This window comes from Chelonia mydas, chromosome 12 (genome assembly GCF_015237465.2).
Source record: "Chelonia mydas isolate rCheMyd1 chromosome 12, rCheMyd1.pri.v2, whole genome shotgun sequence".
Classification (NCBI taxonomy): Eukaryota; Metazoa; Chordata; order Testudines; family Cheloniidae; genus Chelonia; species Chelonia mydas.
Window position 1 is genome coordinate 2,810,020 of NC_051252.2, and position 21,896 is coordinate 2,831,915.

At 48.4% G+C, this 21,896-nt stretch overlaps 1 protein-coding gene across 2 annotated transcripts in view; it reads left to right on the top strand.

Moving 5' to 3' along the window:
- The window catches only part of HYDIN (HYDIN axonemal central pair apparatus protein), a 446,380-nt gene that overhangs the window by 252,624 nt on the left and 171,860 nt on the right, over positions 1-21,896 (top strand). For both annotated transcript variants that reach the window (XM_043526330.1, XM_043526331.1), the window contains exon 23: positions 3,282-3,595. In XM_043526330.1, coding sequence (XP_043382265.1) covers positions 3,282-3,595 — 314 coding nt within the window. The remainder of the gene's footprint in view (positions 1-3,281; positions 3,596-21,896) is intronic.

The window sequence follows — 21,896 nt, forward strand, 5'->3', positions numbered from 1 at the left end:
AGGGCAACAAAAATGATTAGGGGGCTGGAACATATGACTTATGAGGAGAGGCTGAGGGAACTGGGGATGTTTAGTCTACGGAAGAGAAGAATGAGGGGGGATTTGATAGCTGCTTTCAGCTACCTGAAAGGGGGTTCCAAAGAGGATGGCTCTAGACCGTTCTCAGTGGTAGAAGATGACAGAAAAAGGAGTAAGGGTCTCAAGTTGCAGTGAGGGAGGTTTAGGTTGGATATTAGGAAAAACTTTTTCACTAGGAGGGTGGTGAAACACTGGAATGCATTACCTAGGGAAGTGGTGGAATCTCCTTCCTTAGAAGTTTTTAAGGTCAGGCTTGAGAAAGCCCTGGCTGGGATGATTTAATTGGGGATTGGTCCTGCTTTGAGCAGGGGGTTGGACTAGATGACCTCCTGAGGTCCCTTCCAACCCTGATATTCTATGATTCTATGATTCTTCACCCTTCCCTCAGGGCCTCAGCATGCCAGTCCTAGCAGCCAGACAGGGGCTCCCTCTCACTCATAGAATCATAGAATATCAGGGTTGGAAGGGTCCTCAGAAGATAATCTAGTCCAACCCCCTGCTCAAAGCAGGACCAATCCCCAAATAAATCATCCCAGCCAGGGCTTTGTCAAGCCTGACCTTAAAAACCTCAAAGGAAGGAGATTCCGTCACCTTCCTAGGTAACCCATTCCAGTGCTTCACCACCCTCATAGTGAAAAAGTTTTTCCTAATATCCAACCTAAACCTCTCCCACTGCAACTTGAGACCATTACTCCTCGTTCTGTCATCTGCTACCACTGAGAACAGTCTAGAGCCATCCTCTTTGGAACCCCCTTTCAGGTAGTTGAAAGCACCTATCAAATCCCCCCTCATTCTTCTCTTCTGCACACTAAACAATCCCAGTTCCCTCAGCGGCTCCTCATAAGTCATGTGTTCCAGTCCCCTCATCATTTTTGTTGCCCTCCGCTGGAGGTTTTCCAATTTTTTCACATCCTTCTTTGTAGTGTGGGGCCCAAAACTGGACACAATACTCCAGATGAGGCCTCACCAATGTCGAATAGAGGGGAACGATCATGTCCCTCAATCTGTTGGCAATACCCCTACTTATACACCCCAAAATGCCATTGGCCTTCTTGGCAACAAGGGCATACTGTTGACTCATAACCAGCTTCTCGTCCACTGTAACCGCTAGGTCCTTTTCTGCAGAACTGCTGCCTCGCCACTCGGTCCCTAGTCTGTAGCGGTGCCTGGGATTCTTCCATCCTAAGTGCAGGACTCTGCACTTGTCCTTGTTGAACCTCATCAGATTTCTTTTGGCCCAGTCCTCTAATTTGTCTAGGTCTCTCTGTAACCTATCCCTACCCTCCAGCGTATCTACCACTCCTCCCAGTTTAGTGTCATCTGCAAACTTGCTGAGGGTGCAGTCACCGCCATCCTCCAGGTCATTAATGAAGATATTGATGAAAACCTGCCCCAGGACGACCCTTGGGGAACTCCACTTGATACCGGCTGCCAACTAGACATGGAGCCATTGATCCCTACCCGTTGAGCCCGACAATCTAGCCAGCTTTCTATCCACCTTATAGTTCATTCATCCAGCCCATACTTCTTTAACTTGCTTGCAAGAATACTGTGGAAGACCGTGTCAAAAGCTTTGCTAAAGTCAAGGAATAACATGTCCACTGTTCCTGTCCAGCACTGCTCTCTCCAGAGTGCTAGCTTCTTTGTGCCTGCCAGGCACCCAGTCCTCCCTCCTTGAACTACAGGGAGTAACTGACCCTGCTCTGTCCTTCGGCTCTTCTTATATTGGTCTGCCAGGCTCTAACTGGCAGCTCCTTGCAGCCCCTCTTCTATTGGCTTCTTCTCGCACAGCTTCCACAGGGCTCTATTAACCCCTTACAGGCCAGTGCGGGGCCAATGCCACATCGCAAGGTCTTGTGATAGACCCCACGCCATTTAACGAGGGGTTAGCCAATCCACAGGCAAAGGTCCATCCAGGTGATCCCAAGCATAGGCACCGATGGGGTGGGGTGTGGCCTTGGGGGAAAGGGTGGAGTTCAGGCAGGGCTGGGGGCAGAGCGAGGGTGGGAAGGATTGGAGTGGGGGCATGGGTCGGGGGAGGTTGAGCACCCCGCGGGTAGAGAGGAAGTTGGCGCCTATGTTCCCAAGGCTGGTGTATAGGCTCCTCAAGGGAGGCAGTTGCTTCAGTTTGCTCAATATCACTACCTGGCCAGGAGCATTCCCCTTGCCTAGTAGTTCTGGTAGTCTGCCCTTGCTCCGGCCCCTGCCCCAGCCTGCATCTGCTCCTGCCTCAGCCAGCCGCCTTGTGTTCTGACACGCCTATGTCAATGGAGTTACACTGAAGTAAAACCAGTGCAAGTGAGATCAGAATCAGGCCTGCTGACTCATCACACTTGCCATAGTATTGCATGAAATTGCCACATCACTTCCTGGCCAGAAATGTTCTCCTCGGTTTGGGTTGGGCAAAACCATTGGAGCTTGAGGTTTTGCAAACTTCAGACTAATTTTGAGGTTTGACAGAACTAGTTTGAGTTCCTGACCTTTTTTCTTGACTCATGTTTCCCTCCCCCACCCAAATGGTTATTCACTTACAAAATCAGGAACATAGGGAATCCTGTGTTCTGTATGAGTGATAGGGGACTACCCCTAGTATTTAGGACTTCGTGGTTACCAATTTGTTGCAAACAGTAGCCACTTAATAGTGACAACAGGGCTAGCCCTAAGATCCTCCTGCTCAAAAAGCACCATCCCCTAGCACTTTAGTTAAAGGAGATGCTCTATAACTATTAACAGTACAGGGCTTATGACACACAGAGGAGCAGTTCTTATTTTATACAGTTTTATACAGGAGCAACAGTGACACACAAATCACAGCCAGTTCACAGTATGCTGTCTTTATTTCTTCCATTGGCTTTTTTTTCTCTGTACTGTTCGCTTTTTTTTCAGTCTCTCCTAAGTACAGCATGAACCCAGCAATGTACTGGTTAGTCAAAACTTTGAGGGGTTCAAAATTCAGCAAAACTACTTTCTGCTGGATTGATGCAATGCAGAGGAATGTGTGTGAATCTGACAATGTCTGAAACACGACTCGTTGTGGGGTGATCTGCCAGACACTTAGACATGCTATAACGAGGCTGAGAGATGGATGGGCTGAGATGCCCGTATTTTTTTCATGGTTTGTCATTGTGCGTTTGTGCATTTCACACCATTGGACCAGTAAAGTTCAGTACAACGGTGATTAACCCCTGTCTGTCTCAATATAGCCCAGGACACTGGAGACTGGAGAGGAGCAGCATCTCTCCATCAGGTTTGACCCTTCCTACAGAAAGGATTTGAACACCCGGGTTGCAGAGGAGGTCCTGACTATCCGGTATCTGGAACACCCTCATGAGGACCAGGTCACCCTTCGGGGTGAAGTGCACTTCCCAAACCTCCACTTCCAGACTATGGATTTGGATTTTGGCTGCATCTTGAATGACACGGAGGTTGTACGTTACATCAAAATGACCAACTGCAGCCCGCTCTTCGTCAAGTACCACTGGTCCTTCCTGATGGACAGCGATGGGAACCAGATAAGGTAGAGGCGGCATTGCCTAATCTATTATCCTTGGAGCTTTCCTCTTTCTTGTGTTAGTGTTTTGTTCCTTCATGAAACCCAAGACTTTGCATGGAATTGGACTGATTGCTTTAAACTTCCACCATTTGGAAATAGTTCCCACTGTCTCTGCTCTGACAACCTGCCAGTCTGATTGGGGGAGGCTAGCTGCGTGAAAGCCAGATGGGGTGTTGGGGAGGTTGTGCTCGAGAGGCAATATCCATCCTGCTAAACCAAGGCCACAATAGGAGTTGGCAGAGTAGCCCCCTACCTTTGCAGCTGCTTGTCTAATCGATGGACTCCGTCGCAACTGAAGCCCTTTCATATAATTTGTGGGAGGTGTAGGGGCCAATGGATTCACAAAGCCCTATATCCCATAGTTACGCCCATGCCACCAGCCTGTTCATGACATTAATAGTGCAGAGGCCCAATCTACTGCCCCTCCACTGCCAAGCCCAGTGCAGCCCCAGTGGGGGTGTAAGGTGGTGTGGAGGGCTTTATCAGGCCTCCTTGCCCGGTGCGGGATTCTGCCCCTAGTAGGGTTTTTTTTTCTAACCTATTAAAGTGCTTATCACATGCACTGAACTGTTGTTAAAAACAATCTGTAAAGGAATAGTGAATTCTGTAGCCCAGCCATCAATGTTCTCTGCTCAGCTGTCAGTGTTGTCTGCCTGCGTGTCCTTAGGGAATCAGAACTGCTCAGCTTTGTTTTGAGGGTTCCCAAGCCAAGGAAAATGGGTTGAGCCATTCTTGCAGTATAACCATCAGAGCACGTCTATAAATACATGCCCAGCAGCTCTCCCAGCTCAGCACAATACAACAGTAGAGTTTGGGCAGTTGTTCTAATTACAGTAGCAAATGTTTTTTTCAGAATGCCCCAGGAAACCTGACAAACTTAACCGCTGAGTATTGATGTGCTGCCATTCTGAATAACATAAGCCATCAGTAAATAATTTCACTTAGGAAACTGGGGTCTGGCCCACAGGAGGGACCTTTTGGGAAGTGGAGGAGATCCGATATTGATACTTGGAGAGTTTGGGAAGTAAATTCAGACATTGGAGTAATTCATTCAGGGTTTGAGCCTGCCACCAAGTGCTGGGTGCCCTCAGCTCCCACTGAAGTTCATGCCCCTTGCAGAATCAGGCTAGCAAGGATCCCAGGATAGAGAAGAGAGAAAAGGCTGGAGGGGCAGGTGGAATACGTGGACTGGGGGAAAGTCATCGGCTGTTATATCAATGCTTGGAGGCTCCAGTCATCTCCAGGCAAATTAGATTAATGTTTAATTACAAGCTAAAGAGAGACTCTAATGTTGGTTATTGAACAGTGGTTATATATTTTAGAGTAAGGTAAGTGAGGTAAGCACATTACTGTGAAGCCGGCATGGAATTAATTTCATCTGTGACCATTCACTGGCTGAATGCCTAGGTAACTGTTGTTATGTTTTAAATATCTTTGCATTTTTGGAAACACGAGGCCCAAATCGGCTTCCAGGTTTTCATGACCCATGTCCATTTAAATCTGTTCCATTGAGTCTGAGCCTGTGATGTGCAAAGTGCCTCCTGCTGGGTGCAGAGTGCATTCAGCTCCTACTGACTCCATGGGCAGTTGAGGGATCTGAGCACATGGCAGGATGGGGCCCTGTGCTCCGATGGGCTCTGGCTTTTTCCTTTTCTTGCTTGTTAATGTGATGGAATTTAGGAGAGTGGCTCATTCTCTGTTCTGCTCTGCTTGTTAATTAAGCAGCAATGTACTCTTTATCCATCCCTCAGCAGACACTACATGACTCTCCATGGCAGAACTGGGGCCCCAAGTCCATCTCTGAGCTAACACCTCAAATTCCTCATTAAGTGGCCAGTCTCAGAGCATTGTCTCAGATATTTCTATTCTGCATTAAACACTATTGGTATTGTACAGTCTAAATAATCATGTGGCGCTAACTCGGCCTGACATTGTGGTCGTTAAACACTAGGTTCCATGAGTTGAAATCAGTGTAGTTTAGCCATCTGTCTACCCATCCACCCATTGCCCACCACCAGCGTATTTGAGTCTCATTGAGATTAACGTGCCCATTTTGGCTGGGAGAGAAGATTGTGTCTTTATTTTTATTTCCTTTGGATGGACAGGATCCTGCAAACAGATTTTTCTTCTTTTGCCTTTTATTTTTCTCCTCCTTCCCTCTTGCTTCTGTATCACCACTCTGAACAGACCCGCAGATAAGCAGCACATGCCAAATCATTCCTGCACTATTACCAAGCTCACACATGGTTCCATAGCTCAGTCGCCTTCTCTGGCTTTGCTCGGCCAGCTGCCTCTATGAGTTATTGAGCCTGGCCTCTGTTGTTCTGTACTTGTGTAGTTATAGATGGACCTGAAGCAAAAGCCCAGATCCAAACATCCCTGACCATTGTGGTCAGTCAGATCTGAATCCAGGTTTTGCAGAAGACCCCTAATAAAATATTGGGTAGAAACAAAACCCCAGAACCATACTTAGAACCATACTTAGAACTTTATGTTAGGATGGGGCTGGATCCAGATCCAAATGTTGCGTCGTATTTCTTGTCAAGTTTCTCATGAATGCTCTTAGACTGTGGACAGAAGGTTGACTGTATTCAGAAGGAGATGTCAAACTCCACAACCCATCCATCCCCATTGTTTGGAATCCTCTATGGACTGAAGAACCAAAACTCAAAGGATTTACATGACTTTCTTTTTAAATTACTAGCGATATCCCTCTAAGCAGGTAGTGCAGAGCACATACACTGGATAATCTCCAAACTTACCTGCTTCCTAAGAAGAAAAGGAGGACTTGTGGCACCTTAGAGACTAGCAAATTTATTTGAGCATAAGCTTTCGTGAGCTACAGCTCACTTCATTGGATGCATGCAGTGGAAAATATAGTGGGGAGATTTATATACACAGAGAACATGAAACAATGGGTGTTACCATACACACTGTAACGAGAGTGATCAGGTAAGGTGAGCTATTACCAGCAGGAGAGCGGGGGAGGGGGGAACCTTTTGTAGTGATAATCAAGGTGGGCCATTTCCAGCAGTTGACAAGAACGTCTGAGGAACAGTGGGGGGGGGGGAATAAACATGGGGAAATGGACACAAATCAGACGTCAAGAATTATAACATTCAAAATCCAGTCGGAGAACACTTCAATCTCTTTGGTCACTCGATTACAGACCTAAAAGTGGCAATTCCTCAACAAAAAAACTTCAAAAACAGACTCCAACGAGAGACTGCTGAATTAGAATTAATTTGCAAACTCGTTACAATTAACTTAGGCTTGAATAAAGACTGGGAGTGGATGGGTCATTACACAAAGTAAAACTATTTCCCCATGTTTATCCTCCCCCCTTCCCCCCCCGCTGTTCCTCAGATGTTCTTGTCAACTGCTGGAAATGGCCCACCTTGATTATCACTATCCCCCCCTCCCCCGCTCTCCTACTGATAATAACTCACCTTAAGTGATCACTCTCGTTACAGTGTGTATGGTAACACCCATTGTTTCATGTTCTCTGCATATATAAAATCTCCTCACTGTATTTTCCACTGCATGCATCCGATGAAGTGAGCTGTAGCTCACGAAAGCTTATGCTCAAATAAATGTGTTAGTCTCTAAGGTGCCACAAGTCCTCCTGTTCTCTTTGCGGATACAGACTAACACGGCTGCTACTCTGAAACCTGCTTCCTAAGGTTTCCCTTCTTTGTTAGCTTAAATAACAAGCCTCAACTTCCTCCAGAGCACTGCTGTTCCTAAGGTTTGTTCCTGCATGACTCCTCTGTCCCAGTGTCTAGTTCTCTCTTGCCTGAGAGAGAGATACAACCTTTTAACCACCTGATTTAGAGCTAAAAGGAACCGCCAAATCTAGCTGCCAGGTGTGTCAGCAGAATGGTTCTGCATCTCTGTGCATGGTCTTACCACTGTCTGAATGCCATACATGGAACATCTTCCCTTTGCTGAACTGACATCTGTAGAGAACATGAACCCCTTGGCTAGAGGTCATTCTTAATGGAAAGTACCTAAGGGCCTGATCCTGTTCTTACTTCAGTTCAAAGTTTGCTATGTTAGTTTGATCCTATATATTTATGTCAGCCTTCCCTCTCTGGCTAGGATTTTCCCAGCCAATTCCTTTTAAGAGAATAGGATCTTTTTCTCCTCCCTGATGGGGCTTCCTGTGGTGTGAACACCTTCCAGTAATCCTCCTTGCTCTCCCCCCATAACCTGGCGTGCCACATTACAAGGCCCTGCAATCCACATTTCAGCCTCGATGCTGGCATGAATCCTTTGTTCCTTTTTAATTTTCTTAAGGAAAAAAAAGAAAAAATATATGCAATGAAAAACAAGACAAGGCAAAAATGCAACAGTAATGGACTGACAGTCAATTAATAGAAAAAATATTAACACAAGCAACAGTAATATACATTGGAATCCACAGAAGGTGTGGGGCACTTCATGGGGAAACTACTCTGATATGGGAGAGCCTGAGATAAATGACAAGGGCATTAAATCCTTCTCACCTCTTTTCCCCATCACTGCTGTTATTTGTTATTACTTGCTCTGTTATGTCTTACTTGGACTGTAAGCTACCCTGTGGACACCTGCAATGCTCTATAAATAATACTAGTAATGAGTGGGATGCGGGTAAATGAATGCAGGTAGGAATCCTGGAATAAATCTGACAACAGAATACATTTTTTAGCAGTGTTTGTCTCTCCTGTCAATGGAGGAACAGTTTGACGGATCAGTATGATAGGAAAATGGTCTTTCATTTCATAAAGATGGAGTTTCATGTAACTAAGGCCCTAGGCTTCAATCAACCTTTTCTTTTGATGTGCCAGTCTGAATATCATAAATGTCAAGAGACAAGAACAAGTGTCTCTGTACTTGTGAGTGGCTTATGAGTGTCTCTGTACTTGTGGACAGATATTAGGGAACTTGAGAAGATGTCATCAAACAGAACATATGGGCAGAGCAAGTCTATTGCAGCTTTGATACAGGGCTCCCCACAGAAGATTAAAAATAAAGAAAATATGAGTGCTCAAAAAGGAACCAGAGCCAGGAGCAAGTAAATCCGTGTCACTGCCAAGCTTATCTTAAAGACATAAATGCAGAGAACTTGATATTGGGAGGAGAAGCAGGAGGAGAGGGGAAGGTTATTTGCTGTTTCTCAGTGTCTTTGCAAGTCGTCTTCTCTGTTTGGGTTCATCTTCTTAACGCAGATCAGTTTGCAATATTCCACCCCTCCTTCCTCTCCAGTGCTTTGCTGCTTTCTGAATAACTGGGATTTATGGCATGCATGTGCCGTGTAGACTTATCACTGCTCCCCTTCTGGTTGAGTGTCCAGCAATATAACTGAAATTTTCAGTTCGCTCGTTTTCTAGGTACTGTGTGCCAGATTCCGATCTCAGCTGTGCTTGTGCAAACCTGGGGTAATTCCACCAGGTTCAGCACAACTGTGCAAAAGAGATCAAAATCTTCAAAGTGACTTCATGGGAGGGTGTAATTTGGGGGCGACTTTGAATGTGTTACTTGTTTTTTCAGGGCTGAGAGCTTGGCAGTGATGGTCTCTGCATTTCTCCCACCTAGATGAGTGTGGCTCGTGTCATGCTTTCACATGGCTGATTAGTAAGCAGACCCATTGAATGGGGAGTGTGATGTAATTAGTACAAAGGATTTGGGGGCTGTGGAAAACACACAGCTTGGATTAAAAGCGCTGCAAGTCCCATACAGGATAGAATCAGACAATTGATGGCATCTCTTGTACATCATCCTATCCCAGCAGTGGTAATGGGAGTCTCCAGTACAGAACATTGCAAGGTACCTACGTCGGCCATGGTCTGCAGTTAGCTGGTGGCAGTGACCGTGCTGCTGTTCTCTCCCTCTCCTATTTTTAGATATTTGGAATGCGGCAACTCTGACGCCACTTAGATCTGTGGCGACTTTTCTCCTCTCTTGTGCCAGTGACTACTGCAGACACTGCGAGTGACAGAAGAACCAGCTGAGCCTGAGAGAATTAGACTTTTTTCTTTGCTCTCTGAATGAATTTCTTAATGGTTATTTTATATTTGAAACTTCAGTACGGTTCCACTGCAGACTGAAATTTCCCACATGTAAATGCCACTATCCCTGTATTAAGTAGACGGCTGTTGCTCTCATCCTCTGTTTATATAAGACTGGAACTCGGAGGCTGTGCTCTGCATGGTTCTGACAGGGGTAACACTATTGGCTATTTATGAAACTATGTTGATTTCAGCTGTAGGGAGCAGTGTGCTGTGGTATCTACCAGGGCTGAGCTCAGGCGTTGGCGTTGATTTAGGAATCATTGCTGTCTCTTTTCCTTCTTGTTTATGTCTGTGCACTAACCAAACGCTGTCGATGAAATCTCTATGGCAGGACATGGTATTTGCTTCTGTTTGTTCATTAACCTTCTGCTGTTGTGTGAAGCAATGACACTGAAGGTGTCACGATCTTCCAAACCTGATCTGTCTTATTTTCCAAGTGATTTCTTTCCCTCTCCCCACTTCGTCTTGGTACCTCCTGCAGCATGTGCCCCAGTACTATAGATCATGCTGAGTATTTGGTGCTGGAGCGCTACTTAGATCCTCTGACATCATTCTGTCCAAGAATGCTGTTCCCTTCATTATTGATATTCTTTCATCTTATTCTGGTCTACTCTATTCTGGTTTCTATATTGCACCTATCACTGTAGTATCTGAGTGCTATTAAAGGCTTGGAGATGGGGCCAAGCCACGGAATTTAGATTTTGGTTCTGATTTATTGTGATGTTGCGCCCCATAATGCTTTACGGAAATATGCTTATGAAAGTAAATATGACATAACTGGAATATGTTTATGCTACATATGCCATGTAACATCTCTGCAAAGGTTATGATCTACTGAATATATTCATCCTATTTGTATTCACGTATCATTTTTGTTCTTGAAATTATGAATATTGGCTGTGTACTTGGTTGATTTTAAGTAGCCTTAGTAAGGCATTTGGTCAGCTTCTTTAGAAAGGAATTTGCAAGTTAAGTGCCCAGTCAAGAAACATGTAACAGACAATGGATATTGGAAGACTCCAATCCACATAAGAAGTCTACCTGAGGATGTTGTGAACAATGAAGATGTGAAGATAACATGTGAACAATGGCTGCTGCCTGTAAGTTCTGAGTCATGCATGGACATGTGACTTGCCCATGTGACTCCAAAACTCCATCTTGTAGCTGGGATTTTACACAGGGGGAGGGAGGGGTGTCCACCCACAAGAGAAAGTCTATGTAAACCCCTGGGAGACCCCTCCATTTTGTCTTCAGCTGGCTCAAGAGATAGCCTCTCCACCCCCAAAAGATACCTAAAAGAAACTGGCACAAAGGACAGTAACCATGGGGGTGTGAGTGATTGCTGGACCCAGACTAAAAGGAGGCTAGTCTGTAAAAGAGGCTTATTGGAACATCTCTGAGGGTGAGATTTTATCTGTATTCAGCTTCTTACTGTATTTGGTTTAGACTTGTGTGTTTTATTTTATTTTACTTGGTAATTCACTTTGTTCTGTCTGTTATTACTGGGAACCACTTAAATCCTACCTTTTGTGTTTAATAAAATCACTTTATCCATCTGGGTGTTGGAGACAGGAACGCTTCTTAAGCTGTTTTCAGTTAAGCTTGCAGTTTTTAAGGGATGTAGTTCAGAACTGGGTCTGGGTTTGCAGCAGGCTAGTGTGTCTGGCTCAAACCGCCAGGGGAAACAGGCTCAGGGGTAGTCTCAGCGCATCAGCTGGCAGTTCCCAAGGGGTTTTCTGTGATCTAACCCATCACATTTGTGTCTAATAAAAAGTGAATACACTTTAAAAAGAAATAAGCAGTACTGAGTGGGTAGAGTGCACCCTACAGCACCTACTGTCAATGGTCTGCCATCTAAGGACTGCCTCAGCTCAGCCCAGGTAGCCTGTGAGCTCAGACAGGATCATCATAGCACAAGGTGGTATGGCTGCAGATCCCTATGGATAATTGTGACTTAGACCCAATCCTCAACGGTATTTTAGTAACCTAATTCCCATTGATTTCAATGTGAATTGGGTGCCTGAAATACTTTGAGGATCTGGAGTTTAGTTATGTTGAGATGTGCTCAGGAATCTTATACACTAGACCTCTGAAAAATAATCTTCCTTATGCCATCAAGTGTTCTCTCTGGCTCATCCCAAGAAAGCGACATGGCTGCTCTTGTGACTTACTTCTTTTAACACTGTGGGTTTTCACGCCAGAGGTGAGGGCCTTTGGTGGGTGAAGTGCTTCCTGTATAGTGTGCATCTCAGTTTGTTTGTAAATTACCTCAGGATCTTTTGCATCCTATTAGATGCTTTTAGGGCAGGTGAGAAGACTATCACAGTCAGAGAGAACATTCACCAGGAAACTCAGCCATGTGGTTCCCATTCAGAAGGGATCTACCTGTTATGTGCTGGAGCTCTGTCATCCACATACGTTAATGAAGAAGCAGGAGGTGGGCCCAGCTCAGAGCAGAAATAATACCCAAATTTAGTCTAACAGGCATGCAGCATCAGGCAGAGATACTGATGGGCCTGACCAATGAAGGAATCAGCAGCACAGGGGAACACAAGGTACAGGATAATTGCTAGATAACCTTGGTGACAGACAGTAAGGGAGGAGTTAGTGCTTGTTGGCTGCTGCTTTGAGTGAGTCACCCAAAGTGACTGGTACTACGTACCAATAGCACCGGAGTGGAGATAGCTCAATACAATACATTCACCTTCTACAAGCACTTTTGGAAATTGTAAAATGCCATCCCCCTAATTGCCACAATTTAGCAATTCATTTTTCCCACCGGGTGCCATTTCTCACATACTAACATTTGTGCAGCCTGTCATTACTCCTGAGGGCATTCTGCACCAAACAGTTAAAAATTCTGCACACAATATTTTAAAATTCTGCACATTTTGTTTGTCAATAAATAAATATGGAGGCTTCAGCCTGGCAACAGGAGCACAGGCACAGAGGTGGGAGATCACCCTGCAGCCCACCCCACCGGACATGGACTCGGTGGTGAGGCTGCACCCAACCCTGACACAGTGCAAGGGCCAGACCTGCCCTGCCCCTCCATGCCAAGCATGCTAGATAAAGGCAGACAGGCAGGCTCAGCCCAGCAGTGTGGAGAGGGCAGAGTGTGAGGAGATCCAGGTGTGGGGTGATAGGGTTCTGTGTGGAGCAGTCTGGGTGCAGGCCGCTTGGTGAGGGGTCTGGGTGCAGGGGATCTGGATGAATGGGCTCATTTCGGGGGGGGTGGCGGTTCTGGGTGCAGGGGCCGTGGGACTCTCCAGGGGTCCAAGTGAAGGTGGTTGGGGCTCATAGGAGGGGTCTGAGTGTGGAGGGATCAGTGGGGGGTGGGTCCTGGCTTCATGAGGTGCAGGTCTGGGTGCTGGCTTGCTGGGGCTCAGTGGGGTGGGGGTCTGGTGCAAGGGGCTTGTTGGAGTGGTCCATGTGCAGGTGGAGTGGGGCTTGTTAGGGTGGGGATTCGGTTGTAGGGGACGATCTGGGTGCAGGCATGGGGTCCGGAGGCACGGAGGTAGGGCTCAGTCGGGGGTCAGGGTGCAGGGGGGCTCTGGATGCAGAGGGTGAGGCTTGTCGGGGTGTGGGTTCAGGTGCAGGGGGCTCGGTGGGGGTGGTCCTGGGTGCAAGGGGTGAGGTTTGGTGTGGCGATCTGGGTACGAGGCGGGTCCAGATGCACGGGGATTGGGCGGATGGGGGAGCAGCTCCCTGTGCAGTGGAGCTTCCTGCAGCCAGAGAGGTTTCTGGGGTGGATCTGACCTAGCCCTGGCCACTCCTTGCAGGGGGAGAGGAAGTCCTGTCCTCCCCAGCCCAGCCGGGACTAGGAGCTGGGTAGAAGCCACTGGCTGGGGCATCCCCAGCCCTTCCCTCCAGTGATTTACCTCCCTGCTAGCTGCTCCTGGCACCTGAAAGTCCAGGAGAGCTGGCTGTATTTTAAAGAAGCCTTATTGAGGGTGCAGGAACAAATCATCCCAATGTGCAGAAAGAATAGCAAATATGGCAGGCGACCAGCTTGGCTAAACAGTGAAATCTTCAGTGAGCTTAAACTCAAAAAGGAAGCTTATAAGAAGTGGAAATTTGGACAGATGACTAGGGAGGAGTATAAAGATATTGCTCGAGAATGCAGGGGTGTAATCAGGAACGCCAAGCACAATTGGAGTTGCAGCTCGCAAGGAATGTGAAGGGTAACAAGAAGGGTTTCTATAAGAAGAAGGTCAGGGAAATTGTGGGACACTTACTGAATGGGGGAAGCAACACAGTGACAGATGATGTGGAAAACCCTAACCCTAAGCTGAAGTACTCAATGCTTTTTTTGCCTTGGTCTTCACAGACAAGGTCAGCTCCCAGACTGCGGCACTGGGCAGCACAGTATGAGGAGTAGGTGAGCAACCCTCAATGGTGAAAGAACAGGTTAAGGATATTGAGAAAAGCTGGACATGCACAAGTCCATGGGTCCAGATCTAATGCCTCCAAGGTTGCTGAGGGAGTTGGCTGATGTGACCGCAGAGCCATTGGCCATTATCTTTGAAAATTTGTGGCGATCTGGGAAGGTCCCGGACGATTGGAAAAAGGCAAATATAGTGCCCATATTTTAAAAAGGGAAGAAAGAGAACCCGGGGAACTACAGACCGGTCAGCCTCACTTCAGTCCCTGGAAAAATCATGGAGCAGGTCCTCAAGGAATCCATTTTGAAGCACTTGGAGGAGAGGAAGGTGATCAGCAACAGTCAACATGGATTCACCAAGAGCAAGTCATGCCTGACCAACCTCATTGCCTTCTATGAGATAACTGGCTCTGTGGGTATGGGGAAAGCGGTGGATGTGATATATCTTGACTTAAGCAAAGCTTTTGATACGGTCTCCCAGCAGGTTATTCTTGCCAGCAAGTTAAAGAAGTATGGATTGGATGAATGTACTGTAAGGTGGATAGAAAGCTGGATAGATTGTCGGGCTCAACGGGTAGTGATCAATGGCTCCATGTCTAGTTGGCAGCCAAGTGAAGTGCCCCAGAGGTTGGTCCTGGGGCCAGTTTTGTTCAATATCTTCATAAATGATCTGGAGGATGGTGTGGATTGCACCCTCAGCAAGTTTGCAGATGACACTAAACTGGAAGGAGAGGTAGATACGCTGGAGGGTAGGGATAGGGTCCAGAGTGACCTAGACAAATTGGAGGATTGAGCTAAAAGGAATCTGATGAGATTCAACAAAGAGAAGTTCAGAGTCCTGCACTTAGGACAGAAGAATCCCATGCACCGCTACAGGCTGGGGACCGACTGGCTAAGCGGCAGTTCAGCAGAAAAGGACCTGGGGATTACAGTGGACGAGAAGCTGGATATGAGTCAGCAGTGTGCCCTTGGTGCCAAGAAGGCCAATGGCGTATTGTGCTGTAGTAGCAGGAGCATTGCCAGCAGATCAAGGGAAGTGATTATTCCCCTCTGTTCTGCACTGGTGAGGCCAGACGCTGAGCTGATGAAAAACAGCATAGCAACATCAAAGTTAATGCAGCTATGGCAGTATACAACAGCTAAGGATCTGGGTCCTAGTTTGTATGAAAGACCCTATCAAAAATAATCTTTTATTTAGCTATGGCACTTATCTATCCTGGAAAATACTAAACCCTCATCTTAAGAGCTTACTTTATTGTTTCCCCTCTAGCTCAGTGGTCTCTAAACTGTGGGGCATGCCCCCCTACAGGAACACAGAGGAATGTTTGTGGGGTGCATGGTGGGGCTCGGGCCAGCCCCTATGGAGGGTGGTGGGAGGGAGCGCCACCTAGCCCTGCTCTGCCCCCAGCCACAGTCCACTCCGCTTATCCCCATTCCTGCTCTGCTTCTAGCCCCAGCTCCTTTCCCATCCCCAGTTCTGCTCCCAGCTCCACCTTCAGACCAAACTCCTCTGCTGAGCCGACTGTACAGTAATGGTGGGGGGGAAGAATGTGGACAGATTCCATTACTGCGGTGGGGGGGATGACAGAAAAAATTTGGGCACCACTGCTCTAGCTGTATCGCAGAAGCTTTGATTTCCATGCTGCTGTTTGAAGCAGGTATATTGTCCTTGCCAAGCGAGAAAACAGGGAACGGTCATTAGGATTCATAAAAATTGGGAAAGCCTATTAAAACATCCCAGCTGATAACTTCAGGGTTTAGGGGATACACTGCCATTCATCTACATATTTTTGTCGTAGTGGGGTAGGCAGCTGGAGGCAAAGAGAGAAGGCACTTCAGCTCTTTAAAGCAAAGTGGCACAGAGAGGAGTCCAACCAGGGAGACAATTTAGTGTAGCCATGGGATAGGGTGACAGTTTGTACCCATTAAAAGGCAAGGCTCGGACAATTGTCTTCTTGCTGCAGTCCTGTAGTCAGGGGTGGAAGTAACTGAGGACACTTACCGCTACGGGGCTGGGGCGGGTTCTTACCGGTACGCAGTACTGGCCCGTACCGGGTCACTTTAACCCCTGCCTGTGCCTGTAGTAGTGACCAGCGTTGTGCTCGCAGTCCCTGAGGCTCCTGCCACCGGTCCTTCTGCTTTCGTCAGACAGCAGAGTCCTACAGAAGAGGGCATCGGCTGCAGACAAGGAAATAACAGTGATGAGGTCTTGCGTTGTCCTTAAAGGTCTCTCAGCTCCTCCTCAATCCCACCTGCAGATTGAGGTGTAGAGCACAGAGAAGTGAAAATACCTTCCCCCGCCTCAGAGGAGTCTGCTCAGCCAGGGTGGGGAGCTAGTCAGAGGAAGGGTTGTCAGGCAACAAGCGTTCTCTGGGGATGGTGCTTTCTGCAGACCAAATTCAGCCTTGGTTTAAATGCTGCATCTCTGTTGACTATAGTTGGGTCCTGCCTGTCATGCTATTTATTATTGTTATTAAATGTCTTATGTGCATTGGGGTAGATCCTGAAGGCCCCACTGGGGTTGAAGGCCCCATTGTGCTCAGGGCTCTACGTACTCTTAAGAAAATGCAATCCCTGCCCCAAAGAGCCTGCGATGTGAGTTTGACACTAGGTAGCTTCTAGCCTGTAGTCTAGTGAGTACCTTCACAATGAATATGTAGAACTGTGAGGTACCAGGGGAATTCCCCATTGCAGATATTAGCAGAGAACTGATTACTCTCTCTTATTAACAGTCATCTCCTACAGCAGAAAGGCTGCTGTCTCTGCTGAGAGCAAAAATACACGAAGCAGAAAACAAAGGCACAACTGTTGTGCAGTTTCATTCGCCAGTCTGGTGTTCACAGAGGAGGATTGCCAACAGCCCAGGTGGAAGAGCTAACGTGCTCTGTTGGTTCAAGTCCCCTCCAGTGATATTTTTGACTTTATGTCAGCACGGTTCTTCTCTGAGTGCTGACTCAAGTCCACTCCACGCTAGGTGTGTGCGTGCCTTGTGCACCATTGCCGGAGATTTTTCCCGTAGTGGTATCCATCGAGCCAGCTCTCGTGCCCTCTGGTGCTGCGCACTTCTGCACCAGTACAGGGGCACAGCCAGGCACGCACTCTCAGTTCCTTCTTGCTGCCTGGGATGGTTGCTGGAATGATGCTTCTTGCTTTAGCAAGGCTTCTTCCCAGTTGTTTTTGGACTATAACTTTTAGTTTCTTAGTTTAGCATAGTTTAGTGTATATCGTTATTGTAATTAGTGTTAGTGTACATAATTAGTCCCTATCGTCGAGGGATGTCTTCGCCCCAGGGGCCAGGCATGCCCTGGTCCCCGGGCTTCAAACCTTGTGTTTCCTGTGGCAAATTTATGCCTGTGAGCGACCCTCACTCCAGCTGTTTAAAGTGCTTGGGGGAAACTCACATGAGGGACAAGTGCAAGCTCTGTCGGGACGTTAGACCCCTTACTAAAAAAGGACAGAGACATCAGGTTGAAGGCTATCCTGATGGAAGCTGTCCTCAGATCTGCCTCAGAGCTGAGCTGCTCTGATTCGGCACCAAACACTTTGGCGTCGTGTGAAGCCCCCCCAAAGCACCAAGCTCTTCCTGGCACTGTTCACCATCTCCGCTGCTGAGGCACAAGCAGAAAAAGTAGTGCACTAACAGGGAGCGCTTGCTGGTGCAAAAACCGAAGAAGTGGGGGGAAGGAAGCACAGTGAGACTTGTGCCAGGCCACTCTTCCACTCCCGATCTCATGATGGCACTGTTGACTCCGTCCAGAGCATTGAGTCTGGTGCGGGACTCTCCACCGACACTCAGAAGCCACTGTGGCACCAGTGGTCTGACTTTCCCATCGACCCTGGAGGTTTTTCAAATGGCCAGGGATTTATTGTCTCTCCCAGTCCCCCAAACTCCGATGGGACACCTGCTAGCTCCGATGACCGGAAGCAGGAAGGAGCAAGGAGCATTGAGCTCCTTCCTGGCACTGGGCCTCCTGGCACCCTCTAGAGCAAGGATGGGCAAACTTTTTGGCCCGAGGGCCACATCGGGGAATAGAAATTGTATGGCGGGCCATGAATGCTCACAAAATTGGGGTTGGGGTGCGGGCTCTGGCTGGGGATTCAGGCTCTGGGGTGGGGCTGAGGGGTTTGGGGTGTAGGAGGGTGCTCCAGGCTGGGACTGTGGGGTTTGGAGAGCGGGAGGGGGATCAGGGCTCGTACAGGGGGTTGGGGCACGGGGGGTGGGATGTGAGGGCTCCAGTTGGTGGTGTGGGCTCTGGGGTGGGGCTGGGGATGAGGGACATGGAGTGCAGGAGGGTGCTCTGGGCTGGGATCGAGAGGTTCAGAGTGCAGGAGGGAGATCAGGGCTGGGGCAGGGGTTTGGGGCTTGAGGGGGTGAGGGCTCCAGTTGGGGGTGCGGGCTGTGGGCTGGGAATGAGTGGTGTCAGGTGCAGGAGGGTGCTCTGGGCTGGGATCGAGGGGTTTTGAGGGCAGGAGGGGGATCAGGGCTGGGTCAGGGGGTTGGGGGGAGGCTCAGGGGTGCAGTCTCCGGGCAGCGCTTACCTCAAGCGGCTTCCAGAAGCAGCGACATATCCCTTGTCTGGCTCGTACACAGAGGCGCAGCCAGGTGGCTCTGCGTGATGCCCATCCAATGGGTTCATGGCCAATGGGAGCTGCGGGGGTGGCACTTGGGGTAGGGGCAGCGTGCAGAGTGGAGTCCCCTGGCTGCCCCTATGCATAGGAGCCGGAGTGGGGCAATGCCACTGCTTCCGGGAGCCTCGTGGAGTGGGCTCCGACTCTGCTCCGCAGCTGGAGCGCCAGAGCAGGGCAAGCCCCAGACCCCGCTCCCCAGCAGGAGTTCGAGGGCTGGATTAAACAGCTGGCAGGCCAGATCCAGCCCGCAGGTCATAGTTTGCTCACCCCTGCTCTAGAGGCAAGCCAGCCCTGATCCCAATGTCCTGACCATCTCTGGTTCGCTGCCAGTCCCCGTCTGGCAAGCATGGCATGAAAGCAGAGACAGGTACCTCTCTGCCGTTGTCTCTGAGGGAGGACGCCTCTTCTGAGTCTAAAGGGAACCCGTATGTGCAACCTAGAGGTCATCACCCAGCCTATGCACCACTGAACTTCAGTGCTGGTTCCCTCACTGGCACCTGGCCAGCGGATCACTGGTCCATGCAGTGGCCTTACTGGAACCCCTGGGGGTTTTCCCCAGTACCAGGTCCTCCCTCCCATCATTCTGACTTGGTGGTTTCTGAGAGGCAGGCTACCGCTCCTTCCTGCTCAGCACCGGACCCCACCTCTGGTACAGACCACGGTACCAACATTCAGGAGATGAAAGTTGTTGAGGAAGAGGAAGGAGCTCCTCCTCCAGTGCAAGCTGCCTCCTCATTCTCTCCAGATGAGGTTGTCATGGGACCTAGTAGCCTGCTTCCTCAGGACGATTTCAGGGCCCATCAGGACCTCCTGAAGCAGATAGCAGCTATCCTGGGGCTACAGATTGAGGATCTTAAGGAATCATCCCATAGCCCTATTGATATTAAGTCTGCAGCAGCTCCCTCCAAGGTGGCCTTACCCATCAGTGAGGCTGTGATGGGTCTGGTCAATGCCCTGTGGCAAACTCTTTCTTCTCTGCTGCCCGCCTCAAAGAGATCAGAGAAGAAATATTATGTGCTAGTGAGTGGGTTTGAATACTTATACTTGCACACACACCCCTCCAGAGTCACTGGTGATGTCAGCAGCCAACAAAAGGGACAGTCAGTGCCAGTCAAGCGATACCCCAAACAAAAAGACACCAAGAAACTGGACCTTTTTGGAAGAATCCTTCCTATGAGACTTGAGAGGGAAGGGGTTTTATCCTGATATTTCCTAATCCCAAAGGCCAAAGGGGGCCTTTGGCCCATTCTGAACCTGCATTGCCTCAACAGATATCTCAAGAAACTGAAGTTCTGCATGGTCTCCCTGGCCTCCATCATTCCCTCCCTGGGTCCATGGTACTGGTATGCTGCCCTCGACTTAAAGGATGCATACTTTCACATGTCTATCTTCCTTGGCCACAGAAGATTTCTCAGATTCATTGTGAATCAACGCCACCACCGATACATTGCTCTCCCATTCGGCCTGTCTGCAGCCCCCTGGGTTTTCACAGAGCGCCTGGTGGTAGCAGTGGCCTTCTGCAGACCCAGGCGTCCAGATGTACCTGTACCTTAACAATGGGCTGATCAAGGCTTGGTCAGAAATTCAAGTGCAGAACAGCATCAGCACAGTCTAAGCCACCTTCAGAGCTCTGGGTCTGCCGATAAATGAACAAAAGTTAACTCTTGTCCCAGTTCAGAGAATAGAATTGATTGGGGTGGCACTTGACTTAACCCAAGCCAGGGCCTTCCCAATGAAATTACAAACTATCCACCCACCCACCATCTTTCCTGAACTGTCCTCCTATGTCTTGGTTTCACCTAATGTGGCTTAGGGCAAGTCCAGCATACTCACCTGAGTCCCTTGAATTCAATGGGATTGTTTCTGTGAATAAGGGTTTGTAGGATCAGACCCACAGACCGCAAACCCTTATGTTGCAGGATGTTTTGCTTTGTCATGCTGAAGTGGGAAGTAAATGAATTGTGCTGTATACCTGACCTTTAGTCATAAGTAAACTTAATGTTAAATTAATAATGTACATGGGGCTTCAGGGGGGTATATAAATCACAGCAAGAACTGAATTTGGCCCTAAATCTGTCTGTTATACCTGCTTCTGAGTAGAACTCGACTTATTCTGAACAAGGTATCAGCTCTGGATATCAGCATGTACACTGGGGCTATGTTGTCGTACCTGCTTAGTTCATTTCAGAGTCTGATCCTAAAGAGTATATTGCATTTAATGCTCCTGTTTTTTTCTTCATAGTTTTGGTTTTTTCATTTTCCTGCCTTCTCTGTCAATTACAAACGTTAAACAATCCTGTCAGAATGAGTGTCCTGCTCGGAAGATGTTGCTAATCAAGTCTGAAAAGTGAGCACAGGAGACAGATGTCATGACTCCACAAGCTGGGTAGCCTGCGCCAGACAGTGTGGCTGTGGAGACCCCTACTGGGGCTTTAGCAGAACTGGCTGACATAATCATAGAGGATGAAAGATGGTGTAACATTCCCTGGCTTCGAGACATGGGATGTGGCTGCTGCAATCGGGGTGTGATTGCAGCTCTTGTAGAAATACCTGAGCTAGCTTTAAACTCGCTGGCTCGGGTCCTGGAGCAGCAACGCTGCATCGGCACAGGCTTCAATGCAGGGGAGCTGCCTGAATAACTCCCCGGGGTTCCAGGTGGGATTGTACAGGCTGCCACAGCTTCACTGCTCTGGCACCAGAGCTAGCTAGCTTGGGCGCGTCTACCCCCGCTGCAGTCACACAGCATGACTGCAGGGTAGGTGTAGACCTTGTGGTTCTTATTTCAGCTCCCCCTTCTCTTGCTGCACTGTTCCCAAGATGCACCCCCACAGAGGGGGAGGATCAGTAACCCAGCCCAAATGGCATAGCAGTATCCCAAGCCAAAGACCAAGCCCCTGCATAGTGGTGTTCTTTAAAAAATAGTTGTCCTGCAATCTCCAGAATGCTAATTTCAGTCCAATTGCAGTGTGGCGCCGTTGTTAGAAACACTGCTACATCTGTACTCTTGAGCCTGGATCTGTGAGATGCAGGGGGTCCTTCACCTACCATTGGTGTCAGGGGACCTAAGGATACACAACACTTCACAGAATAGGGCTTCCAGCCAAGCAGTTTAGCATGTGCTTAGGTCCATCTTATTTAGCAAAGCACTTACATCTGTGCTTCGCTTTAAGCACATGCATAAGTCACATTCATAAGTCAA